At 43.7% G+C, this 25,496-nt stretch overlaps 1 protein-coding gene across 10 annotated transcripts in view; it reads right to left on the reverse strand.

Annotated features, from left to right (window-relative positions):
• The window catches only part of COL6A3 (collagen type VI alpha 3 chain), a 63,320-nt gene that overhangs the window by 27,090 nt on the left and 10,734 nt on the right, over positions 1-25,496 (reverse strand). For 6 of the 10 annotated variants that reach the window (XM_075027865.1, XM_075027863.1, XM_075027862.1 and 3 more), the window contains 11 exons: positions 21,352-21,954; positions 16,586-17,188; positions 13,140-13,739; positions 11,257-11,823; positions 7,930-8,550; positions 6,201-6,800; positions 4,986-5,588; positions 3,980-4,582; positions 2,189-2,535; positions 1,636-1,714; positions 1,139-1,284 (listed from right to left, as the gene is read on the reverse strand). In XM_075027865.1, coding sequence (XP_074883966.1) covers positions 1,139-1,284; positions 1,636-1,714; positions 2,189-2,535; positions 3,980-4,582; positions 4,986-5,588; positions 6,201-6,800; positions 7,930-8,550; positions 11,257-11,823; positions 13,140-13,739; positions 16,586-17,188; positions 21,352-21,954 — 5,372 coding nt within the window. The remainder of the gene's footprint in view (positions 1-1,138; positions 1,285-1,635; positions 1,715-2,188; positions 2,536-3,979; positions 4,583-4,985; positions 5,589-6,200; positions 6,801-7,929; positions 8,551-11,256; positions 11,824-13,139; positions 13,740-16,585; positions 17,189-21,351; positions 21,955-25,496) is intronic. The other 4 variants (XM_075027864.1, XM_075027866.1, XM_075027868.1 and 1 more) reach the window with 4 other exon arrangements.

Raw genomic sequence — 25,496 nt, forward strand, 5'->3', positions numbered from 1 at the left:
TTAAATGGGAACTGCATGAGGCAGAATTTGTAGAGAGCATTTAGTAGGAGATCAGTCCCCAGTGCGGTGCCTGTCACCAAAAAGAGCAGTTTCATCTCCAAAGAAACAAACCCAGGCTGTGGAATAGGCCATGAGAAAGTCATTGCAATAAGTAGCTCACCAGCAACCCACAGGCTGAGAACATTTTACAAGCACACAGCAAAAGAGGAAAAAGGAAAAAAAAAAGAAAAAAAGATAGATATGGATTCAGAGAAATCACAGCTTGGTTTTGCATCATCCAATAGGAAGAAAAAAGTTACTTTCTTTGCCAAGTACATTGCTGGCTGCAAACATTTCCTGCCAGCTTTGCACATTTACATTTTGAAAGGATTTTCCTAAGCAACTGAATTACTTGGGGATGGGCTGAAGACTAGCTCTTAACCCAAAACCCAAGGTTCACTCCCAAGTGGCTGCACTTTGATTTGCAAAGAAAGGCCCAGCAAGGTTATCACAGGGATCAGTGGTTAAGCCCAGTCTTATTAAATCTACTGGAAAAGGAGCTTAATGCTGCTGGTAACAAATGCAAAGTTGGGAGGAACTGGATATACCGAGGTTGATAGCAAATTAACTCAACAAACTCAAGAGGGACTACACACATGGGAGGGAAGAAAATCTATGAAGAAGAAAGAATAACCCCTTCATGTGTTAAAAGCATGTCTGAAATACAGGCAGTGTATCAACTCAGGGAAAGAAACCTAGAAAGCAGTCCTTCTGCAAGAGATTTAGCACTGACAAGGCATGACAGTGCATTACCCATAAGGTTAAAAAAACCAACAGAATAAATGTTGGTGGAGGGCGGGCCTTTTGGCACAGCAGCTTTTGATGGCATCTTATCCCATCCCATTCGACCTAATCCCATGTTCTGTAGCCTCAGCTGGAGTAGGGCTTCTCCAGGAGTAGTATGAGACGAGGCAGCACCATGATCTGCTCTTAACATAATTTTCTGTGGCATCTGTAAAAAGAGCTGACATGAGGTAGGGAGGGGAGAGGACCAGAGCCAAGAGAGTGTAATTCAGCCACGGTTCAGCCACGCAGGAGATTCAGCCGTCGGCTTTCCTCCAGCATTACAAGGCAGTGCTGCCTGTGCCAAGTTACTTACAAGCTGCTCTGCCAGCTCAAAATCCAAGTCCAGCAGATTAACTCTGAGCGGTCTGTTGTACGTGAACCCACGACCAAACTCCAGCTGCATCACTTTGTCAAAATTGCTCACTCGGTCCAGCCCGACGAAGATGAGAGCATTGACACCTGAGAGGGGGAAAAGCAGAAGAGGTTGCATGATGGGGCAAGGTGCTCTGCAGAGCCTGCACACCCTCCCCTGTAAGGATGGGTCATCATCTGCCTCTTCGACTGCAAGCAGAGCTTATTCAATTGAGAACAAGCATCTTTAAGGACATTCAGTGCAAGTTAGCCACATGCTTAGGTGCCAGCAGGCAGCTGAATGTGACAGAAGGCAAAGAAGAACAGCAAGTGCATATAGAAATCATTAAATCCTTATTCATTACTATCAAAAGCTGGTGGACTGATGAGAAATGGTTGTAAAATGGGCCTCATGTTAATATGGACCATAACCACTGCCTTGAAGAGTAAAAAAGTTACCTTCTGTATGCAAAGCAGACGAAGCAGCCTCCAGCTGATCTATCGAGTCATCTGCACCATCAGTAAAATGAATTATGACCTGGGAAAGAAATTTATGTCAGGACCCAGAACATTTCAGGTATGAAACACAATCACTGCAACCTGAAGGGCCTTCTTCCAAGGGATGCTTTGTCTGAGAGGAGATGGGGGAATTGCTGTGCCCTTTCCAGCCCACAAAGCTTTGAATGTCTGTGCCAGGTTTCTGTACATTGCATCATGCAAGTGTTTGTTGCACAAACAGGGAAACATCTGGAAAGCAGTAGTTTGCAACCAAGCAGTGCTCATGGATACCAGCTGCAGTGATGTTCAGCAATTGTCAGGACAGGACTTTGACAATGCAGGGAGAGTGCAGGAAACAAGTAGGGCTTAAGTGGCCAAATTTATTATGAATAAATTTATTTAATGATTTTTATTATTATTTATTAATGAATTTACAGTTGCTTTACCAACTAAAATACATCAGAAGTCAGCTTTCCGGGCCAACACCATCCCAGTGGCCTTGGTTTTGACTTACTTTGGTGCTGCTGGAGGGTGCGGATCTGAATTTGTTCAGGTAGGACTTCAGTGTATCTGCTGTGAGGAAATAGGGCCCACGGGTGCGCATGCCTTGAAACTTTTCGAAGAGCTCAGGCTGGTACTCGGAGAAGTCCAGTCCCTCCACGGGTCCCCCCCGAGCCTGGGCCATGATGGCTACCCTGACGTTGGGTGCCTGGTTGCCAGTGCAGCTGATCTTCTGCATCTGCGTTATTCTGTTCAGCACAGACTCAACTCTGGACTCCAGACCTCTCTGGGAATTGAATATATTTTGGCCGGGGCCAACATCTGTGACATCGAAGCCAAGTATCACATCTAAGTCGCAATCTGAAAGGGGAATGCAGAAAGAGAGGAGGGCAATACCGTTGAGCAATAAAATTGCTTTTCAAGTAATGACTTTCCTAATTATTCTGTTAGTCATTAGAGAAGACACTTTCTGCATCAAGCACTGCCGCCATTTGATACACAATTGCCTTCTACTTCCTTTCATCATAGCAATGATAACCTGGGAAAATCTGCATTTTATTAATTTTAAATTTTTTTTCCTACGCAATTGTTGCGTAGCATTGCGAGGAGCTGACTAAATCAAGCCCAACAGAAATTTTCATTTTCATCAGGCAGCCAAGACTGCTGCTTTCTCTCCACTGCATGAAAACCTGTCAGTACATGCACAGTGTGCATGCACCTTCTGCCTGTGCTTGAAACGACCGTCTTCCAGTCATGGGGATATAGAGGGAGGTGACAACCAGGTGACTGATCTCAAGTCCCTGAAAGGTGTAGCTAGGATTTATATGGGATAGCTGGGAATTAGGGCAAAAAGAGGCACTGAAGTTGCTCAGCCCGAGCTAGTGAAGCGATGCACAGTCTGCCTTTTGGCAGGAATATTTAGCGTGGGCTTGGAGCCACCCTGCAGCCAGTGAGCTGCCCATTGGTCTGGAGCACGTAGAAATCGAACTCTTGGATGCCTTTCATCTAGATTTAATGTCTCCTGCACCTACATAGGCTTTCAAACAGGGAGGTGTTTGAATTTTCTTTGATATTAATCACACTGGTGCTGCGCTTAGGAAGCACTCATGGTTACCACCAGCAGTGGTTTGCTTTTCCCTGCTCTCAGTTTTTTATCTTGGGTGGAGCTGCTGCTCAGCTCAGGGCTCCTGTGGCTCTCCTTCAGCTTCTCCAGAGGTTCAGGAGATGCCTTTGCTCAAAAGCCAGAGGGTTGAGCTGTGGTCAGTTGTGCTGGGAGTAGGACTTGCTGTACCATAGTAAGTTAAACCAGCTGCTGGGAGTCTGGTTTGACAACAATACCAGCTCACTTACTCAGCCCAATTCCCCTCACTTGGCTGCTGAAGCAGCCAAATCATGGGATTCCTTCTTAAGGCGATTTTACCTTAAACTACAACTGCTTGTGCCCTAGCTTTTTCTCGTAAACCTGTCACAAGATCAAGTGGGCACCCTGAATGATCAGGCAAAAGAAATTCTGATTTCCAGCACACGACACATGCCAGGGACTGAACGGCCAAGAAGTGCCATGATGGCACCTCTGCAGTGATGGTACACCAGTTGCTCACGTGCTGAAACACAAAACCAGGCAGCTTTCGTACCAAAGGTTTGCAGCCTACCACCACGTTCATGAAGGAGGTCTGAGCCCATGCTGCACCTCCAGCTATAGGCAAAGCACAAAAGCAGGCTAGACAAGTCCATCAAAATGTGTTCAATATTAAAAGCTACCCTCGGGAATGACCTGAGCACATTATGAAAGGATCATGCTTACCTCTTGTAACATCCGTTGGTCCTAGGCACAATTTCTCCTCCATAGCAGCTTCCAGCGTAACCAGGACCTGCTCATTCAGCTCAGACAGCTCCTGAACTGTGGACACTCTGAAACCTGTAGCGCTTTCGCTGGCCAGCCTGCTGACTTCCTTCAGGTCGATGTTTCTCACGCCAACCGCAAATACCTTGACGCCTTTCTGTGCAATTTCCAAGGAGGCACTCGGCCCATCATCTGTGGACTTCCCACCTGTGACAATGAAGGCAATCTGGGGCACCCTCTGGTCAATTCGGCTGCCAGCCTCTTTCACAAAATGTTTTGCCTGGAGGTGCTTTATAGCTGCGCCAGTGTTTGCCACTCGACCGCCTTTGTAGATGACTTTGTTGATGGCATCTAAAATCTGAGGTTTGGTGGAGTAGTCCTTGAGGAAAAACTCGTCGGTGACATCTGAGTTGTACTGGGCCAGTCCTACCTGGATAGAGTCGCCATCCCTATAAATGGCGTCCACCACAGAGTAGACAAACTGGATAACTTCCTGGAAGTTATCTCTCCCCAGATTGATGGAGCCATCCAGCAAAAACACAATGTCAGCCTGCTTTTTACCTCCTGAAAAGATCACAAAGAAAACACAGTTATTAATAATTTATGGCATCTATAATATTTAAGGTGCTCAGTGCTTTGTGAAGTAGCGTTGTGTTTCTCTCCCATTTCTACCTTTTTAGTTTCATTGGTCTTTGGCATGATTTTACATCTGTACAAGAAGAAAAGTTTTATACAACACTTATAACACTTCATACATTACTTGTTTTGGTGATAGACACCCTCATCTCATTTCAAATTTAATTCTGCTCTTTCCTATGTTCAACAAAATCTTCAAAGTGTTCTTTAAATCAATGCAGCTAAAGGGTTGAGAATCGAGAGGTGTTATTATGGAACCATTTTCGCATTACACAAATTCTATCTGTGCTCTGTCCAGAAAAGTCTACAGGATGAATAGCAGCAGTCTTACCAGGTACTAAATATCCAGGGGTTTCTGTTGTAGGTATCGGAAGCTCTTCAAGAATACTCTGCACCTTCTTTTCTAAAGTTGGGAGTCCCGTGAAGTCCTGTACCACAAGCACGCGCTCAGGATCATTGGTAATGATCTGCAGCTGGTCCCTGTCCACATTCCTGGCTCCAACACCCAGAGGTTTAATGTTCGATGAAACAATCACATTAGCAGGCCTGTTCACGTCATCCTGGGACCGGTCTCCAAGGATGACGATTAGGTGCTGAGGCACTCCATCTTCTATCCTGCTCCCTGCAGACTTGATGAAGTAGTTCTTCACCACGTAGTCGAGGGCTTTGCCAGCATTCACAGGGGACCCCCCTCTAAGCCTCAAGCGGCGGATGGCTTGCAGGACGGCATTTTTGGACTTGTGGGTCTTCAAGTAGAACTCAGGGAAGACATTATTGCTGAACTGCACCACGCCAATTCGCACTTTGTTTGGCCCAACTTCCAGCTGCTGAACAATTCTGCTGATGAAATCCCGAATGTGAGCAAGCCCATCAGGCCTAACACTGTCAGAGCTGTCAATGAGGAAGACTATGTCTTTTTCATCACCAGAAATATCTGCAGGGAAGCAAGAAGAGAGGAAATTATTTGTGTGCCAAGTCTTTGCTTAAGCTTTTCTGGAGGATTTCTGTGCTATCTGCTCTCGTGTGATGCAAAACTGCACAGCATATTTTAGCCAACTTTAGGCATGGTGTTTCAGGGAGCCTCTCCAAAAGGGCTTGTGTGCAAGCGTGCATGTGTGTGTTAACAATCTGCCTAATATTCAAAGCATGCTTTACGTGGAGCCTTATCTGTTTCATTCTTTAACACTCTCCTCTGGATTTGTCAATGTTTCCAACTTCATTTTGCCCCAGATTTAAGTCTCTTTCCTGTAGAGCTGCTAAATGGAAATAGGCAATTGTACACATTGAGGTATTTGACTTGAAAATCAAAATAGGTAATGTATTTAGGTACTTGACTTGAAAATTGTAAGTTATAATGTATTTAGGTACTTGGGCAGAATTTCCACATATCTAGAAGTTTCCTTCTAAAACTGTACGTGTGCTACACCTTTGCTTTTAACTGAGGAAAACCTTGGTTTATAGAGAAGGGATGGAAAGGTATTTACACATTTGGGCAACATTTACTTGAATAGCAACCCGGAGGCAGCCGGTGTTGACAGAGCCTTACCTTCGCGGATTTGCACATCTCCCAGCAGCCGTCTGATTTGGTCCCCAGTCAGGGTTTCAATAGGAGTCAGCAGCTTCTGCTCGAGGCTGGGAAGTTCCTGGAAACTGGAGACTTGGAATACATAATCAGGACTAAGGGAAATCTGTACCATCTCCTCAGGATCCACATTCTTCGCTACTACCATGGGTGCCACGCCCACTTGTTTGACTTGGAGTGATGGGTACTCTAAGTCATCGTCGGACTTGCGGGAGGAGAGGATGATCAAAAACTGAGGGATGCCCTCCTCTATGCGGCTCCCGGAGGGCCGAGTGAAGATGGTCTTTGCCACAAACTCAAGGGCCTCCCCTACGTTCACCTGTTGGCCACCCTGCGGCCGCAGCTGCCTCACTGCACTCTGCACCTCATCCTTGGTGGAGTGGGCATTGAGCAGGAACTCCACGTGGGGATGCTCGCTGAACTGGACCACTGAAATCCTGGTGGTGTCAAAGCCCACATCCAAGTTGTTCACTATCCTCTCAATGAGATCACGGATCAGATAGAACTCCTGGGCGGCATACCGGGAGCCATCAACCATGAACACAACATCCCTCTTCACACCCGCTGCAGGAAAGAAGGCAGCAGTCAGAAGAGGCATCAGGCATTGCTTATGAAGAGCAGCTAAGCTCATCATCTACATCATCGGCCCATGCCTTTGGCCATGGGGAGGATGCTTATTGTTCCGCTGCCTGTGATATCTCCTGGGAGCCACAGCAGGCAGCTCTGGGTTCAACCCAGAGGCAGGACCAGTCTGCTAGGCACATCCCCAAGCAGTGCAAGAACAGCAACTTCCAGAGCAAATGAAGCAAGATGGAGCAGGGGAAACCTGCAACAATCATTCCTTGTGGGATCTCCACCAAAGGAAATGTAGCCTGGTGATGGCCCTTACTCAGGGCAGGTTGCCAGGCAGCATGGGGTTGTTTTACACTCAGTACACTTTGCTCTCTAGGAAAGCTTCTATCCTATTGTTCTCTCAGCTTCTGCATTTCCAGGATGACTTTTTGCTTCCTAATAAAATGTTTTCTGCAGTGGTAGTTCAGGTCAGAGCCTGAATTATCACTGAATATCACTCTGGTAAATGGGGATGGAGGAAAGCAGTCTGGCTCTGAAGGGAAGGAACAGATAGAGTAGGATGGTGGACTTCAGAGGGACTGATCTGGGGCGGGTACCCTTCATCCCAGGCATACGCTGGCTGGATTTCATTCCAAGCAAGACCAAAAATGGAAGATCTGATCCTTTTCCTGATGCCTGCTTCCAGTTTCCCTTCCCCCAGTGAATGAGTGTGGCAAATGTAAGACATGTCAGCAGGTCTTACATTTAGCAGAAAGCTGACCTTGATTTATAGTGGTGTGAAGGTGTCCTTGTAGCATCTAAATGATGCAATTTCCATTCCAGGAGGAATAGCATGGACTTAAAATCCATCAACTTAAAATAACATTAAGGTCATAGCATTCACTTTGTGGGTCTTCCATGTGAATACAACATGGACCACCTTGAGGGACTGGGCTTAAAGGTGGCTCAGCTTGATTACATAGCTCCTACCAACCCTAAGTACATCAACAGTAAGACCAAGATGGACTTGGAGTCTTAGCTGTGACCATATTTGCTTTTCTCAGTTTGTGTTGCAACCATGATGTTACTAAACATCATATTTTGCCGCTGGCTGTTGGTGCACACACAAACATCTCCTCACCTGGGCTGGGTGATGTAAAAACCAGATCAGGGGCAAGTGACTCTATCTCTTTCTTGGTCAGCCGGATGACTCTGTTCGAGACGACCTGTTGCACCGTATCCAGCTGGCTGAAGTCAGGCACAGATATAGCAAAATCTGGGAGAAAAGAAATCATCTGCAGCTCTGTGAGGTCGGCATTTCCAATCCCGATGCCAAAGGGCACCGTGCCACTCGTCTTCAGGACCACTGAGGGCCTCCTCACATCATCCTGGGACCGGTCAGCGGTCAGCAGAATCAGGAACTGCGGGACACCCTCCGCTATCCTGCTGCCACTCGACACCGTGAACACATTCCTGATGAGATAGTCAAGGGCTGCTCCAGTGTTCAGAGGAGACCCTCCCATAACCTTCAGCTCCTGGATGGCACTGATGAGATCTGCTTTGTCTTCATGGGTGTCAAGTAAGAATTCTGGTTGTATGACATTGCTGTATTGTGCAACGGCAACACGGACCTTGTCACGACCAATATCCAGGCTTTCAACAACTCTTTGGACAAATGTCTTCAGTAGAGGGAAACCTCTTCTGACACCATCCGAGCCATCGATTAGAAACACCACATCCTTCTTCTCACCTCTCTCAACTACTGTTTGAGACAAGTAAGGGAAGGGGGGAATAAGTGAGATTCTCTTTTGCAGTGATTCTTATTCTCCGCATAAATTGAACTGAAGGAGTACAAAAGCTCGGGGAGGGGGAAGCGAGGTGTCAGGATGGATGGTTCGGTTCCTTTGCCATCAGATGCAATCCCTGGTGAAGAGGCAGATGGGTGGAAGTCGGTGGAAACCGCAGTGCAATGCATGCCGTGCCTTACCCACCGAGTCATAGAATCATAGACCCATAGGAAATAGGGTGCCAAGGGACCCTGGGTGCCATCTCCTACCTAAGGCTGGCAGAAGCCATCTGCTCCTAAGGGGGCTGGGAATCTGGCACATGGCTTTGCAATATGCAACAGGAGTCTGAGGCATCATGGATCTTTTGCTCCCAGAGAAAAATGAATTTCTGAACGAAATGGCATGCTGCAGAGAAGGCGCTTACAAGGAGCTGGCGAAGAAAAGGAGAGAAAAGATTTTCTGAGGTATTACTGAACTTAGAAATAAATAATCCTGCACATGCTCAGACAAAATAAGAATTTTTCTGGAAAGGACATCCAACTGAAAATGCGGAAATGCTTTTCTAAAATGCTAGACACTGATTTTTTTTTTTTTACTAACTTCAAGCACAAAAAAAATGCTAATTGTGACTAAACATTCTTTTTTAAAAAAAAAACAAGACTGTGAAACATCAAAGATCAGAGAACTGTTGACTTGTTCTGCTATAGGCTAACAGAATTGCAAAGCTTTGGCTCAGCCAAGCAGAAAACATCACTGCCTCTCAAACACAGCAACTGATGGATGACATCCCCAGAAGTGCTGTTGGCTTGTTTATAGCAGGGTCAAGTAGGACAAGCAGGAGCATGATCCGTCCCTCTGAAGAAAATCTTAAATATCTGCTTATGGATGCTAAACATATAAAGAGTTAACAAGGGCAGTTGAAGTCTTAATGCAGACTTCAGATCAAGTTTATTACTTAAGAGGAATGTTGGAAACTTGGTGGGTTAATGCATAGGACTGGAATATTAATATACTTGTGTTGAGCAATACAGGTAGCAAGAAGGAGTAGACATTGCCTGGTGTATCCCAGTTTCATACACTTCCTCTAAAGTTTAGGAGCAGGGGAAGAGAGTCCTATCAAAAGTGTCTGGGTAGCAGATAAAGAAGAAAAAAATATGGGTACTCTTATGAGGTGGCTCTCTTTTAGCCAAGAATACTAGGAAAAGTAGGTGGATGCACTATTTGTGAGCAATTAGCACAATTATTCACAGCATTTGGTGGTCAAAGGGATTCCAAATGATCTTGACAAGACAGAAATGGTGTGAAAAGTGAGGATACAATTCAAGATCACTAGTTGCACTCATCTATGTTGAGGCAGAAGTTGCACAAACACAGGAAGGACGATGACTCCACATGGAAAGGATAGGGTAAGAGGTGACCAGGGGACACCATTGTTACACTCTGGTCATTTGGAGCAGGCTGACGTTGGAGGGACAAGAGTGAAAAGCTAGAAAAATCTACAAGACCTACAAGGAAAGATCGAATGATCTAGGTACACAGCTGGTGACATGAAGGCTGAGACAAGACATACATGGCAAGCTTAAAGTAAATGAAAGGCTGTCACACAAAACACACAAATCAGCTGACATCTGTATCCTCTTGAGTTGAAGGAGATGTAAAAAGGCTTAAACTATGACTAGAAAAGCTGACGTTTGGCACTAAGGAAAAGTATCTACTGACAGAGATAAAAGCCATTGAGCAGATTGATTATGGAGGCTGGGAAATCTCCTCCACTGGAGGGTTTTCAGAACAGATTAGACCAATGTCAGCTGGTTCTGGACAAGAAGATCCCATTGGGGACAAGGGTATGTAACAGATGGCACCCTGAGATCCCTTCCATCCCTACTTCTTTTTTATGTTTCTATGATTCTAAGTCCATCTGCCCAGAACTTTTACAGAGAGATGCTGTAGATGTTATTACACTTTTCCTTGTCCCCACCTGCTGTTGGGAGACAGGTTAATTCTCAAATTAGGGCTGTCTCAGGAAATCACACAGCTGGCCATGCATAATTCCCAGTACTGCAGTGTGAATTTATAATTGTGGCCATGTGATTCTTTTTACATATTTTTTTTATTCTTCAAATTAATCCATACTCATCTGCTGAGCTTGTAACGGTAACTGAGTAAAGAGCATCTAATTTATTGATGTGTAGGTAGAAAATGTAGAAACTGCTGTCATATCCTGTAAGAAATAACAGAGCAAGAGTGAATCCAGTGTGCTGCAGTGCTCCTTACTCCCTACCACTCCTCCAGAAAAGGGAGTATGGAAAGAGAAATCGAGACAAGCCTTAATTTGCTTCTTCTAGCCCTTGCCCAGCATTGCACATCAATTTATACAAGATCTCTGGGGCAATGACTCTCTTTTATTTCAGGTTTATACCATGTTTTACACACTGGTAACAGCACCTACTGCAACTCTTGCAGCCGAACAAAAGGCTTTTTCCTTACTCATATTTAGAATTCAGTTTGGACCTTAATGCTCTGCTGGATCAGGGTCTGACCAGAAGAAAATCCAAGTACAATAGCAGTTTCTACATAATTGTTTTAAACATCACCAGATACAATTGCACCAGTTACCAAATTGAAGGGGGGCATGTAAGTGGTGTCTTTCAGCCTCTTGGAAACCCTGGGAGTCCCTGTACCTGTTGGCTGAAGCTGAATAGTTTTCAACAGGTTGACTATGTTTGGCTGAAGTTCTGAAATCCGAGGGAGGGAGTCAACATTCAGAATGAATTGTGGGGCGTAAACGATCCTTTCCAGCTCTACTGGGTCAGCATTTTTGGCTTTGATAGCAAAGGTCACAACTCCAGCTTGCTTCAGAGCATCTGATGGTTGCTCCACATCGTCGGTTGATCTCCCAGCAACAAGGAGGACCAAAAACTGAGGAACACCTTCTTCAATCCTGCTTCCAGCTTCCTTCACGAACAGCCTCCTTATAGCTTCATCTAGCGCAGCTCCAATGTTCAGTTGCTTCCCGGTTTTTATCTTCATCCTTTTCACTTTGAGAAGCATGTCTTGCTTAGATGGGAGTTCAGCAAAGTCAAATTCGACTTGGATGGTGTCACTGAATTGAGCTACAGCTACTCGTGTGGCATCGGGACCCACGTTCAGGTCAGAAATGACTTTGTGTACAAAGTCCCGGACGGCAGGAAAGCTACCCAAGAGGTTGGCTGAGCCATCAATCAGGAATAAAATATCTTTCTTGCTTTCTAGAATAAATTCACAAATGAAAAGAGGGGAAAAAAAAGATATGAAGGCATTTTTCTTCTTAAACGTCATCCTAGAAACTTCTCTGCAAATTAGCTGGATTTCAATATGCAACGCAAGTGATTTTCATTTACCAAAGTGTTCAAACGCTACAGGACTAAACAGTACCTTAGACTTATTTATCTGAGGAAGAAGGGAAAGCAAAGACACCTCTATCCTAAGACTTATTGAGTCAGGCACCAGATAGTCATATCATATATTGTATCACATCATATCAGTCATATCATAAATTGGCTGTTTCAGATTAGGTCAGTGATGTTTATGGTCTAGCAGTATGCTGATAATACAGACATGAAGTACAACAGCAGCGGAGGGTCGGGGGTTTTTTTCTATTTAAAGGCTCAGTAGATAACAAATATGCATTAGTTCATACATACATACACACACAAAGCATTTTCTGTATTCTCTTAAAGTACCTCTCCCATTTCCATCATAAGGAGCATCTAAATACATAGGCGAGTTATGTCTTTGGAGGAGAAAAAAAACCCTTTTACCTGTTTCCATTTGATGCCCTTTTAATCTCATTGAATACCCAAGGCAAAACCAAACATCTCATATCTGTGTCTTAACATCTTTCATATTAATCTTAATGGTCTCCTTTCCATACTAAACAATCCTGGTTGTTCTTATGTCTTCATATGCACATAGCCACAATAAGGGAATTAGTGAGCAAATACCTGTTTAAAAAGGGTTAAACTTGCCAACAGCTTTTGGGTTTAATATTGGAGGATAACTTTGAATATTGGGAGTCAAATTCAGCCTCTGTGACAGCATGACAACAGCACTTTGACAAAGTGCCTTTGGGGAAGGATTCGGCCATCTGTACCTGACTAGACCTCTGCTTCTCCGTGCTCTTTGGCACAAGCTTAACCTTTCCACATCACAGCTTGTGGCCAAAAGTGCACGCTTCCATTGCCTGAGCTAGTGCAGACAATGCATTTACAGGCTGTGACATTATTATGGCAACAGAAAAGGAACACCTGAGTAAGCAACTGGTGGGCATAGACTCACTTGGATCTTCCTTCAGTCCTGACCTGCCAAAAGACTTAAAATTGTACTGTATTTAAAGTGTGCTAGCAATGACTTGAACAATATTAAGAGCTGTCAGTGTCAAGCCACGTATTGATGGTTAAGCACAGCCCTAACCGCTTTGATGACTCAGGGCCTTGGACAGATGCGAAGGTGTACATTGGGAACAAACAGTCAAGAAAAACAAGATTAAGTTAATGCAGTCAACATGAAGGAAGGTAGGTATTACCTGTTGGGGCGAGTGGAACCTCTTCCACACCTCCACTAACATATGTTGTTATAGGCTTATTTAACTCCTGGGGTAAAGCTGCCAGAGCACTGAAATCATCCATAAAATATACCATTCTTGGATTAAAGGCAATCTGTTCAAGTTCTGCCTTATCCACACTCCTAACTCCAACAGCAAAAGTCAGCACTCCAGCCCGAGCTAATTCATTGGAAACGTGCAAGAAGGGATCGGCAGACCTCCCTGCCATCACCAGGACTAGGACCTGCGGCACTTGTTCATTTATTCTGCTCCCACCAGCTTCCGTGAAGTGATTTGAAAGCACAAAGTTCAGTGCAGAGCCAGTGTTCAGCACTGACCCCCCCTTGGGCCTCAGCTGCCCCATACGTTGAATTATGTCTGATTTGGTTTGGTATGAATATAGAAAGAACTCAGTTTTAGGAGTGTCGCTAAATTGCACTAAGCCAACTCGGATTTTGTCACTGCCGACATCAAGGTAGTTAACTAGGGTGGCAACAAAGTCACGCACAAAGGGGAAGTTGGCATTTCCAACGTTGAGTGATCCATCCAAAAGAAAGATGATATCCCTTTTGGTTACTTGAACTGCAGTAGAGCACAGAAAATAACATGAGACATCACAGAAAACAAAAATAGAATTCTTTTTCATGTGTGCATACAGCATACACTGTACACGCATGTAAACCTTGTTAGGAGGAAGTGGGGAGAAAAAGAGAAGAGAAAGAGTGTGATCAGCACAGAAGTAACAAGGACCTTGCTGGAAATGACTAAATTGGGCAGGGGAGGTTTCTGACTTGTATTGAAAAGTCTTTTAAATGTCAGGTTTATCAATGGGGCTCACTCTCGGTTGTGGCAGATGTTTTCAATGGCTGCTAATGCCAGAGTTGCATGCTGTGGGCCAGACCCTGAGCCAGCAAAAGGCAGCTTCATTGAGTTTGGTGGAGCAACACTGAATTATGCCTACAGCCATCTTACTTATCTGCAAGTCACCATGGATTTACTTGGGGCTTTCCAAAAAAGCTTTAGGGAACGTTTTTGCTTTCTGGCATCTAAAGTATGCTTTGACACCCAGCACTATCGCCCCCTTTATTAAGTAATCCCCTGTTCCACAGGGGTGCTCCCATGCACCCCTAGATATAGTGAACCATGTCCTGTCCTGCAGTGACTTCCATGGTCATGCTGTGCAGCCAGCAGTGGCTGGCCCGCGGCACAGACTTAGGCTCCACTTGCATGGGAAAACACTTCTGCCAAGTAACCAATTTGGTTGGTATTTTGAATGGGTATTAAAAATAGCTTTTACTATTAGGCTTAGAAAAGCTGGTCCAGATGAGACTGCAATGGCTGCCTGAGACACCTGCCTTTTTGGCATCTGCATTTGATGCAGCAAACTGCATTTTGATGTCTGCAGTTATAGCCATCCATTTTGTGGGCTGTTGAAGAGGGAGAAATTTCCCACTTTTGGCAGTAACCAGCCAGTCCTCAACTCCTTTTTTAAGGTTAAATCCTTCCTGGGCTGTCTCCTAGCATCTGAGCCCCAAGACACAGAACTGCAGTGTCGCCCCAAAGACACCACAGGATCATGCCCCTGTGGTTTTTTTCTCTAAACACATCATGTCCAGATGACAGACCAAAATGCTGAAACTTTAAATAAGATCTCAGAGAACTGATGAGTGGGCTTATCCAATGCATCCCCCCTGGATGCCTTCCTCCAAATAAGTTATTCGAGAATATATTTATGTCCATTGCTAATTCTGTTCATTACCTTTCTGTTTAAAGCATTTACTTATGGGTTTATGTCTATATTCATCCATCTCTCTAGCTTGCCTTCTCCCTGTACTCTTGCTGTCCTATATATAAATTATATAAATACTGAGATATTAAAACCAAAAGGGATAAAAGGGCTCTTTGGAGTACAGGCATCGCTCTCAGATCTTACAGATTGTCTTGGCTTTCTGTATTTTTAATTTTTCCCAGAAAAGTGTCATTCAAGGCCCAGGATGAAACAATACCTAGCTGAAATGTAACTGACTGCCCAGTGACAAAATCAGTTATGTTACTAATAACAGTTATTTTATGGAGTAGGATATGATTACTTGCTTACTGTGTATGTGAATAGCTGTGAGTACAGTAGAGCAAAAGGACTGGAAAAAAAGAGAAGCTGCATGAATGAGCTTTAAAGAACAAGGAAGTATAGGAACATTTTTAATTTACATTGAAAAACAAAAATGTCAGGTTTGGTGTATAGCCATGCAAAACTGTATTAGCAGGAAACACATTCTGAAAAAAAGCTTATGAAATGGTAAGTCCTGTGATATTCATCTTAATTAAGGACAAATATTGGCAAACTGATTTTGAAATGTCTGCTCTTCATGTAAATCAGTCATAAGCTTTAATTCTTTAAGGACCCTTTCCAAAAACTCAGTTTCTTTTGCACTGCATCTTATAATTTTAAATTACTTGGAGAGACTAGAAAAAATATGGACATGGGTCAACACCCACTTAAGCCAATGGGAACCTCACTATTGACCTTACCAGCAGCTGGAATAAGTCCTGTTTTTCTAATGTTTATATGCCATGAGACAGAAATGCAAGGTTCAAATATGACCTAGCGCAACATTAATTCAACCTCAAGCATGTCTATTGGGAAGATGTCCTGAGAAATTTGGTATAAAATCTCTATGCAGCTAGAACACCCTTTGAAATGCAGGGGAAACTGCCTCAAAAGACATGACTAGCAATTGGATTGCTTCCAAAGTCTACTGATGTCAATGGCAAGACCAAGTAAGAAGAATCCACTGGCTTCAAAGGGCTTTGGATCATCTTCTAAACAGATTAAAATCAACACTGCAATAGTCTCGTGAGCCTCTTAGGGCTTGAGCTGAGTAAGTGATAAGAAAAATGTAAATATGTACTTAAAGGGTAAGTTTCAGTTCAACAATGCCAGGCTAGCTTTCTCTGAACATTTCCATGAACAAACCTGCTTATTTTCTTTACACTCAGAAGAAACTTTTAAGCTTTCTTGAGCAAATATCTACTGTGGATGATTTTCAAATTGGGGAAGAGATTATAACATTCACAGTGTGTCCTGTTCATAGGTTACACAAACCCTAAGTGAGACAAAAAGCCTCCACTGAATGATTTCAGTACCTAACTAATAAAGCACATCTTCCGCGTCCAGGCCTTTAAATGTTGGTGACAAATTGGGAATGGGCTAAAAATCTCCAGAAAGGAATGACAAAGCTGTAACAACCACCATGCTATCAAATTCACCGATCTGTTCATGCACATTTTGCAACTCCAAGAGACAACATTTAGCTATGCTGAAACATGTGCTTGATGCTTTTTTCCCCCCTTATCTCTACATGTCATAGAATAAGAGTTGACAAACATATAAACCATATCTCCTTAATTAGAAAAAAGTAATTAATTACCTGATGGTGGTTCTTGGATAATCAGTCCTCCAGAGAGTGTCCGGATAGGTGACAGTACTTCAGGAAGAATGGCTTGCATGAACTGAACACGGAAGTCATTTGGGTTGAACACAAAATCTCTCTCATGGGCAATTTCTTGAAGTTCTGCCAGATCAGCATTTCTCGACCCAATGGCAAGGATCACTATCCGGTTCCTTTTCATCTCTGCTGCGGCTTGGTCAACAGCATCCCTGGACTTACCACCAGTGATGAGTACCAGCATAGGGAGCACCCCTTCCTCCATCCTGCACCCAGCAGCACTGGTGAAGAAGTTGTTCCTCACAAAATCCAGTGCCGAGCCAGTGTTGAGTGCCGTACCACCCATGAGCTTCATTCTCTTCACGTTAGCCATGACATCCTTTCTGCTCTGGTGGGTGTTAAAATAAAACTCTGGCTTCACAGTGTCTGCGTACTGCGCCACTGCAACTCGGATCAGGTCGGGTCCAACCTCCAGCCTTTGGACAATTTTGGCAACGAAATCACGAATTGAGTTAAAGGGGCCAGTCCCCAATGCAGTTGAGCCATCTATCAGGAAGACTATATCCTTCTTGTTCACTTCAATAACTGCAAGTAACACATGAACATAATATTAGCAGAAGCCTTCACCACGCTCTGTGCATCAATTCTATGTCAATAGTTCAGCAATGTTTAGGACTTCTTGTTTGCTTGAAGTACTGTTAGTCTCAAAACCTTTAAAAGGGTCTTGCTTTCAAAACAGAATTATATTTTAGCTTCTAGCAGAGGGCTAATAAGAACTCCAATTCATTGTTTCCCCTTTCTAAAACACAGAAGAGTTGAAGAGTTGCAAGAATGGCATTGTTTATAAAATGTAGTATTAAAATGCATATACATGTCAAAACAAGAAAGAAAGGCAAACAGTCAGGAGAAATCTTGGCACTCAGCTGGCACATAAGATGAAATAAGCAGGTGATGCTCCATCTGCAGTGGAGCCATCTGAATCATGCCAGAGTGTGGTTTGGTCTCAGAAGGATTAGGTTCCCAAGAGCAATGACACAAGAAAAGAACAGTCTTCACTTACTCAACATACCTGGACTTTGGGTCTTCACATCCTACATCTTATTCCTTATCTAACAAAAACAAGTTATGTTTTTTCTTGGCACAGCTAGCCCCGTCATGGAAGAGCTGTATTATATTCTGGTTGCCATGTCTTTAACAAAACCGGTTGCCTAGGTTGTAATCTCTGAAACTTTATTACTGATGATGGCATAGGACACAAAGAGCACAATTAGCTTTCCAGTTCCCTGGCTAAGTTTGAAGAAAGATTAGGGAGGAAAAAAAAAACCTGTTGTGCAGCATTGGAACCAAAGCATCATCATATTTAATACAGCGAATGTACACAAAAAACCAGTAAATACTAACAAGACCAATACCGTTATGATAAAAGCATTATACATGATCATCATGGGAGATAATCTTAATACCATCTTTTAGACAACCCCACTCACATCATCACCTCCCCGATTTCATGCCATGGAAGTGAAAAAGGAAACCTTGTGTTGCTTCCAAGTTATGTTGGGGCATTATGGATCACTGTGTTATGTTGGACTTGGGGTGACCTTAAATCACCTACCCACCTAAGATCTCCTGAGATGGCGTCAATATTCAAGGTGGTAGGTCCATCACCTCCCAGGCTCACTGTTACACCTAGTGCACAGCCTGGGGGAAAAGGAGACCCAGCATTGTCGGGATCTCACACCCCTCAGGCCAAGTGGTAGCAAACAATCTCTTGTCCTGCCTGGATGGAAAAGGGCAGCCACTCAGCCCATCAGGGCTGCTCTGTGTGGAGGCTATTTACTTTGGATTTGAACAAAGAACAAAGCTTTGGCTGCAGTCCTCCTTGGCCGGACACCAGCTGGCCACGGAAAGCAGTGCTTCCAAGGCCGGTCTCTGTCAGGTTTCTCATTACGGGTGAGTGCCATGAGATTGGGCTACCCCAAGGAGTGACATAGAGCTGGAGATGACATCTGCAACTTGGCTGCCCCTTCTGCCCTTGGACCCTGAGAGACCTGCCTCTGCCAGCTAGTGTGAGGCTTTGCAAAAGTCTCTCGCAGAGTCTTGCTGGAAATTGTTTGATTAAGGACCGATTGTCAAAATTTAAAGCTTAAAATAGCCCACTGTGGTGTTGGACACAAAATGATGACAACCTGTACAAAACAGATGTGGTGGTACCCTCCTTGAGATACAGCCTCACATGAGCTGACAGTGTCTTGCAGTTGACTGCCCAGGCTGTCAAAACAGAGCTACTCACAAAGCAACAAGGATTTGTTTAAATGATCCCTTTCCCAGAACCATGATTTCCAACATTTATCTCCCCAGCCACATTTTTTTTCCTCATCAGTTACTCCGAGGAGGAGAGGACTGAAAACAGGAACCTTTCCAAATGGATAACAAAGGCTGAAATTTCTGCCTTGTGTCACCCAGGAGAGATGTCCAAAGCACTTCCTTAGCATGTCAGCAGCTAGATACCCAAAAATGGAGACCCTGGAAACTTTGACTTTATATAGTAGTTTGTGGGAAACATCAAAGGGGCTTTGTAAAGTTGAGGGAGGCTGGGAAGGAATAACTCCCTCCACCACTCATTCCTCTTGCAGCTCTCAAATCCTGCAGTATGTTTCCTTAGAGAAGAGGAATGCAAGAACCGAAACCAAAACCCACAGGAAGAAACACCCCATGGTGCTATTTTCAATGGACACAATTAAAGCAAAAGCAGTTAAGCAAGGCTGTTCACATCCCAGAGGGTCTGATCCAGAGCCCAGTAAAGCTGATGGCAAGTCTTCCAGGAATTTCAAAGGATTTGGGATCAAAGCATTATATCTTTGACTCTAAAAGTTGGGAATGTTGGAGGGTGTCAATATTGAACCCAGCCCTACATAGTTGCCTCCTCATTGCCATCTCAGCTATATTTAGTGAAGCACCTCATCTAATTTATCATCCAGGCTCCCCCAGTAGCTGAAGGAGAGGGGAGAAGAGAGGCAGAAAGGCACTTTGCGACATCCATTCATCCCAGGAGGACTAGCATACAGCCAGAGAGCTAAAGTGAAGCGAGGTGACTGCAGTATTTCACAGGAACGCTTGGCACCTCAATGGATTTGGCATTCCTTTCGGGCTGCGGTGTGTCTCCCAAACCAGTGCTTTATGCTGCAGACTTCCAAGGCACTGATGTGAATCAAGCACAACAGTCAAAATTAATTTCCATGGATGCTAGGAAAAGGGAATTCCCTAAAACTCCTTTGAAAATACCCACTTCTCCATTTAGCATATCCATCTATATGTAATTGCACAGGCTGATGCTACTGTAGTACCTTCTTAAAATGAGCTGGCATTTTAAGTGAAAAATATGCAAGTGCAGATGAAAACAAACGTACCAACATTTTGAATCTTGCCATTCAAGCTGTTAAAAACTAGAAGGGCAGAAAGAGAGGTTTTCCATTGACTTGGATGGGCCCTGGCATGCTCATTTTAGCTAGACATGCCGACTTCAGCTTATTTAGCTAAATATGGTTCTTGTAGGGTACTACAGGCAAAAGTTCTTTAAATCTTTCCTGGAATAATCAAGGCAATGTCATAAAATGACCTTTTAGGAAAATTCCTCCCTTTGATTTGAGCCACAGGATAGCAATCATGTTTAGACATAGATCAGTGAAGACATATGGAATGCAGTTCTATATGTCAACGTACACCACGAGTTGAACAGTATGTACAGAACTCCAGACTGGCACTTGGATCCCAAAAGTGTTGTTCGCATTAAGCGTCCTGGTAATTAAATGCAGCAACTCCAGCCGGGGCCTTTCCAGGAGCCTCTGAAATATGACATACTGTGTCTTTCATAAAGCCTCTCTATCAGTAAATTTAACTTAGTCATAAAACCATAGGGCGAGAAATTCTTAATCACCTGCTTGCTCCATAAATCAAGGTATCCTTTATTCTACTGCACCCAAGCTAATGCTAGTCCAGAAATAATGTCAATGGGGACTGAAGAGTCCAAAGTGACTTTAGGCCAAAGTGACCTAAGTCGAATATTGACACCTATGTTTTCATTTCCCATGGCCTCATGGAAAGCTGTAAGCTTCCTCAGCTTACAGATTGAAGGGAAATATATCTTAGCAAGGTAGGGATTTCACTTCAGAAGAACTAAGGGCTGTTTTGCTTTTAAGTTCAACAACACAGGAATTTCACTCTTCTCCCAAGGATAGTGCACAGTTTCTGTGAGGTATGGAATTTTACCATTTTAGCAAGCTGATAACTTCAACTCTGTGAATAGGGATCCGTTTAATATCCCCATTAGCTTCCCCCGACAAATTTCATTTTCATGACACTTTCAACCGACGTATAATGTAAGCTTACATGACATAAATGTTTTCAGAACTGACAGTGCTGCAGTATTTACTCCTGGGGTGCTTAGATACCCCAATAAGGATTATATGAGCTTCTTTATACTCTGCTTGTGTCCTTTAAAACCTCATGCCATGCCAGTTATTTGCACAAAACCTCACAGTTTTCAAAAGATAATCCACTGAGCAAATGAGTTTCTGCACATTAGCTGCAAGACTATTTGTCTTTCCCATTGTTTCTCCATGACCAGACCAGAGAGATGCATTGCAAAAAATGAAAAATTTAAATTAAACAAAAATGTGTTTTTAAAGCGTGCAAAAGCTCATTCATTCATCGATTCATTGAAATGCAACAGTCTAGAAAGGCATACATACCTTCAGTCACAATGGTTGGGGCCTCTAACAAAATGAGCCTTTGGGCCACTCCAACAATGTTGGGCAGTAATAATTCTCGAAGAGCATCAAGGTTATGGATATCCAGGGCAGTAAATGCGAAGCTTCCATCAGTAGCAATCTGCTGCAGCTCTGCACTGTCAGCATTCAGGACCCCAATGCTAAACGAAAATATACTAGCTTGCTTCACCGCTAACAAGCCCTCTCGGATATCATCACTAGACTCTCCACCACTTATCAGCACTAAAATCTGAGGCACCGCTTCCTCTATCCTGCTGCCTCCTGCCTGGGTGAAGAGGTTCTCCACCACAAACTCCAGTGCTGCACCAGTGTTCGCTTCCTCGCCACCGCGGAAACTAAGTGCCTTCACGGCATCCAGAACATCCGCTTTTGTGGAGTAGCTGTTCAAAGCGAACTCGGTTCTGGGTTCATCACTATACTGCACCACCCCAATGTGTATTTGCTGAGCTCCAACTCTGAGGCTTTCAATCAAATTTACAAGGAAATCACGTATGGCTTGAAAATTGACACTTCCGATGTTGTTTGATCCGTCAATAAGGAAAATAAGGTCAGCGGACTCTTGAGCTTTAAAAAAAGAAATGCAAAAGGTGAAAGCATTAAAATGAGTGATTACATGCGGTTGTACAGTGTTCTGACATGTTTCTTGGAAAACCAGTAAGAAACACGAAAATGAGAAAACAAAACACATGTTCACTGAGGAGGTGACATTTGCCTCTTAGTTCTGCATTCTGATTGAATACGAGCTCCCAGCCCCATCCCAGTAGCATCCACTACCCATCAAGAGACGGCTCGAGCAAACACAACCGAGCCGGTAGCTGCAGTTACATGGGGGTCAGCATTATTGGCATGCGAGGAGAAAACTTGGCGAAATATAATTTTTGGAAATCTAGATCCATTCCATCAGTGGCCAATACTGTCCAAATATTTATTCAGAGCCAAAAGAAAAAGATGAATTTTAATGGTAATTCAGCCTGAAGATAGCAGGTGAGGACAGTAATATTCGTAGGCTATTTTCCTCATTGGAGTATTTTTATTTTTTTTTAAGAAAAAAGCCACCATTTACTGGATGCATGGAAAGTTTCAGCCTCTCTGTTGTAGTTCTGCTCTTTTGCTGGTTAAAAACAGCAGCTGAATATATTGGCTTCTCCCACCATGAAGGATTATTATTTGAAATGCATTTGCTAGAAACAATTGAAAAGGTTTTGGTTATTATTCTTGCACTGTAACTCTTTTACCAGCTGCCAGCATACACACGATGGTATTTGTCCAGCAAACTGACCCGCACAATTGTCAACATGTGCCATGCAAAAATTATCTTGCATTAATTATTTTGCACAAAGATGCGTTGACTATCGATAGAGGCGTCTGGTCTGTATTTTTCATATGGACTCTGGATATTCAATCAAGGAATGCAGAATCAGGTTAAAACAGGGTGATGAAATCAGTCATGACACAATTATCCAACTCTATTTGTTGTGACCATACCCAGATGATCGCAATCATCTGCTGAGATTATACACACACTGAACAAAACTTTTATATGGCATGAACATGGTTGTTGAGGGAAGCATTTTTGCTGTGAGACTTACCGAAGCAGACCCAAAATGCCCTGGTGTCTGCTCTGACTCCTTTTGCTCAACTAATTTTACCATCAATGTCACCAACAGCTATACGCATGCAAAAAGGGGGAAGGGGGAGGAGAAGACCCCAAAGCATGCTCAGATGTTTCCATGCTCTTACTTTCCAATCTTGTTAAGAAATCAAATTTCAGACTGTTTGCAAATGAATGACAAGCAACATTTGGAAATCCAACCCAGCTCTCAACTTTTGAAAGCCGAAGGTGAAACCAGTAGCAAAACTGGCATGTAGTTTAGCAAGGCCAAGAATAAACCTGCAGTCTTTGCTATTAACCAGCCGTGTCAATAATTTTTTTTGGTTTTTGCCTGTTCAGTTGTTTTTCTAGTAAATATTTTCATACATCCCAATGCCACCAAGAGATTCAAATAATGCTACAATTCTAGCGACAAAGGAGAAGGTCTCCAAGGGCATCATCGCTTCCCTGGGCCAACTTAATAGCCAGTGTTGGCTTCCAGAACATCAGCATGGTTCAGAATTGCAAAGAGCTCCAGGATTTATTTTTCCATCACTGAGTTGAAATTTAGGGGTGCTTAGGGTTGTCTTTACTGTGCCATTTTCAGTCGGGATGTACACGTTCTACTTAATCATATAAATAAAAGGGAAATCTCAAAGCGGTTGTACCCAGCGCTGCTTTAGATGCCCTGGACATCTTTTTGAGAAATGAGATTTCAGACACCAATGGGTGTCATCACGGCAGCACGGGTCACTCACACAGGAGAGAAAATAGATAGGAAACAGATGCGTTGGATAATTTGTCATCACTGTAAAAAAAACTTGTACTTCAGTGCACATTTATGGAACAAGCTGGTGCTGGAGAACAAATAAAAGCATGCTTGTTACACAACTAAGCAAGGAGGGTCAGATGAGACAGACAGCTAAGATTTAATGAATACATCAGGGCAAACTTAGGGCTGACTTTCATACTTACGCTAATCAGCTCTGGGGACTGCCACAGACCAACAGCTTTGGCACTCTATACTGGAAATACTATAGGACTGGGGTTTTTTTACATTTCTGTTTCATATTAGGGCTCATTTTTAGCATAACATCCATGGCTTTTTTAATACTACATGGAGTTATCAGCTCAATAAATGACTTCTTAAACCCTTATGCAAACAGTCATCTGTACCATGCTTTGCACACTATTGTCATCCAATGTTTAGGACCCATAACATCTTTTCCCAGGTTTGATGATATTCCGTAGATCGCCCATGCAAGTCACACAGGGGCAAAACTACAATACTAGGATTAGCTTAAATTTGTGTTACAGTGGGGTACGGAGACACTTGCAAAAAGTATCTTTCAGTAGAAATGAACTTGGAAATGCATGATATACATGAAGTAGGAATTTACCTTTAAAGCTTTTAAAGAAATGTCTGTGACTCCAGATGTTTATGTACTATGGGGTTACCTGCTGGTGTGCCCCAGAGGACGACAACCAGCCACCAAAGACCAATTCCCCTGTTGATTTCAACAGGGAAGCACTGGGGTCCTTCATGGCAAAGATGCCGAACAACCACTGCAGCGCTGTCAGCAGGTTGGGTATAACATTCATTTTTCACATATATTGACATGATTTTCTTAGAATTGGAGAACCTTATGTCATCTTTCTGGGCCGGCTGCTTTTCTTCCCTGTGGCTTTCACGTGATCTGGATGTTTGCCCTGTCAAGCACTTTGCACAATAAAAACACACGTGAGCACAGCCTTTTGGTGTTGCTCGGTGTCATGCAGTGATGGAGAGCACCCAGTGGGGTTGGCGTGAGGGTTAATCAGGCAAGACAACACAGGGGGATTAATGTCACACTGCCTCATTACACTGCTGTTGCCTTACATCACCCCACAAGCTATTGACCTTCAGATGGAGTCTCAGGAATAAAAAGAAAGGTTTGATCTCTGGGACTTCTGTTTTGAAACACAACAAAGCTGCTCAGAAGGCCCTTTGCATGCTGAAATTTCATAAACAGAGAAGGGATGGAGGAAGACTGTCTTATTTTTTGCCAGGCAAATTGGGCCCCTGGCTTGTGGTCAGCGCAGATCTGTTCAAGCCAACATGGTTTGCAGAGAGGTTTCAGTTACAGGAAGGGTCCAGCACTCCAGCATGTGGAAGCCATCGGCTTGTATAGAAGGCATTTGAGTGACATCGCAAAAGGGACTCTACAACCACACACCTTCTCCAAGCAGATGAGGAGAGAGGCTAAGGGCCAGCTCAGGGTTTCAGCGGAGAAGTTCTCCACCGATCTGCTTTTGCTGTCTTCAGCCAAGAAGGTGACTTTCTGGAGAGCACATTGCCTATCTCCCCTGCTAGCTGCAAGGGGACATCCTTCATGGTGTCCCTGCAGCCATCAGCGACCTTCTCAGTCTCCAGAGGGTTTTTGGTCAGGGCTTCAAAGAGTCACCATCATAGCTGGTGTGTTCCTCTCCTAGTTCCCTGCCTTGGGGCAATTTAATAACTCTGCAGAGCTTCCTA

This window comes from Buteo buteo, chromosome 5, assembly GCF_964188355.1.
Source record: "Buteo buteo chromosome 5, bButBut1.hap1.1, whole genome shotgun sequence".
Lineage (NCBI taxonomy): Eukaryota > Metazoa > Chordata > Aves > Accipitriformes > Accipitridae > Buteo > Buteo buteo.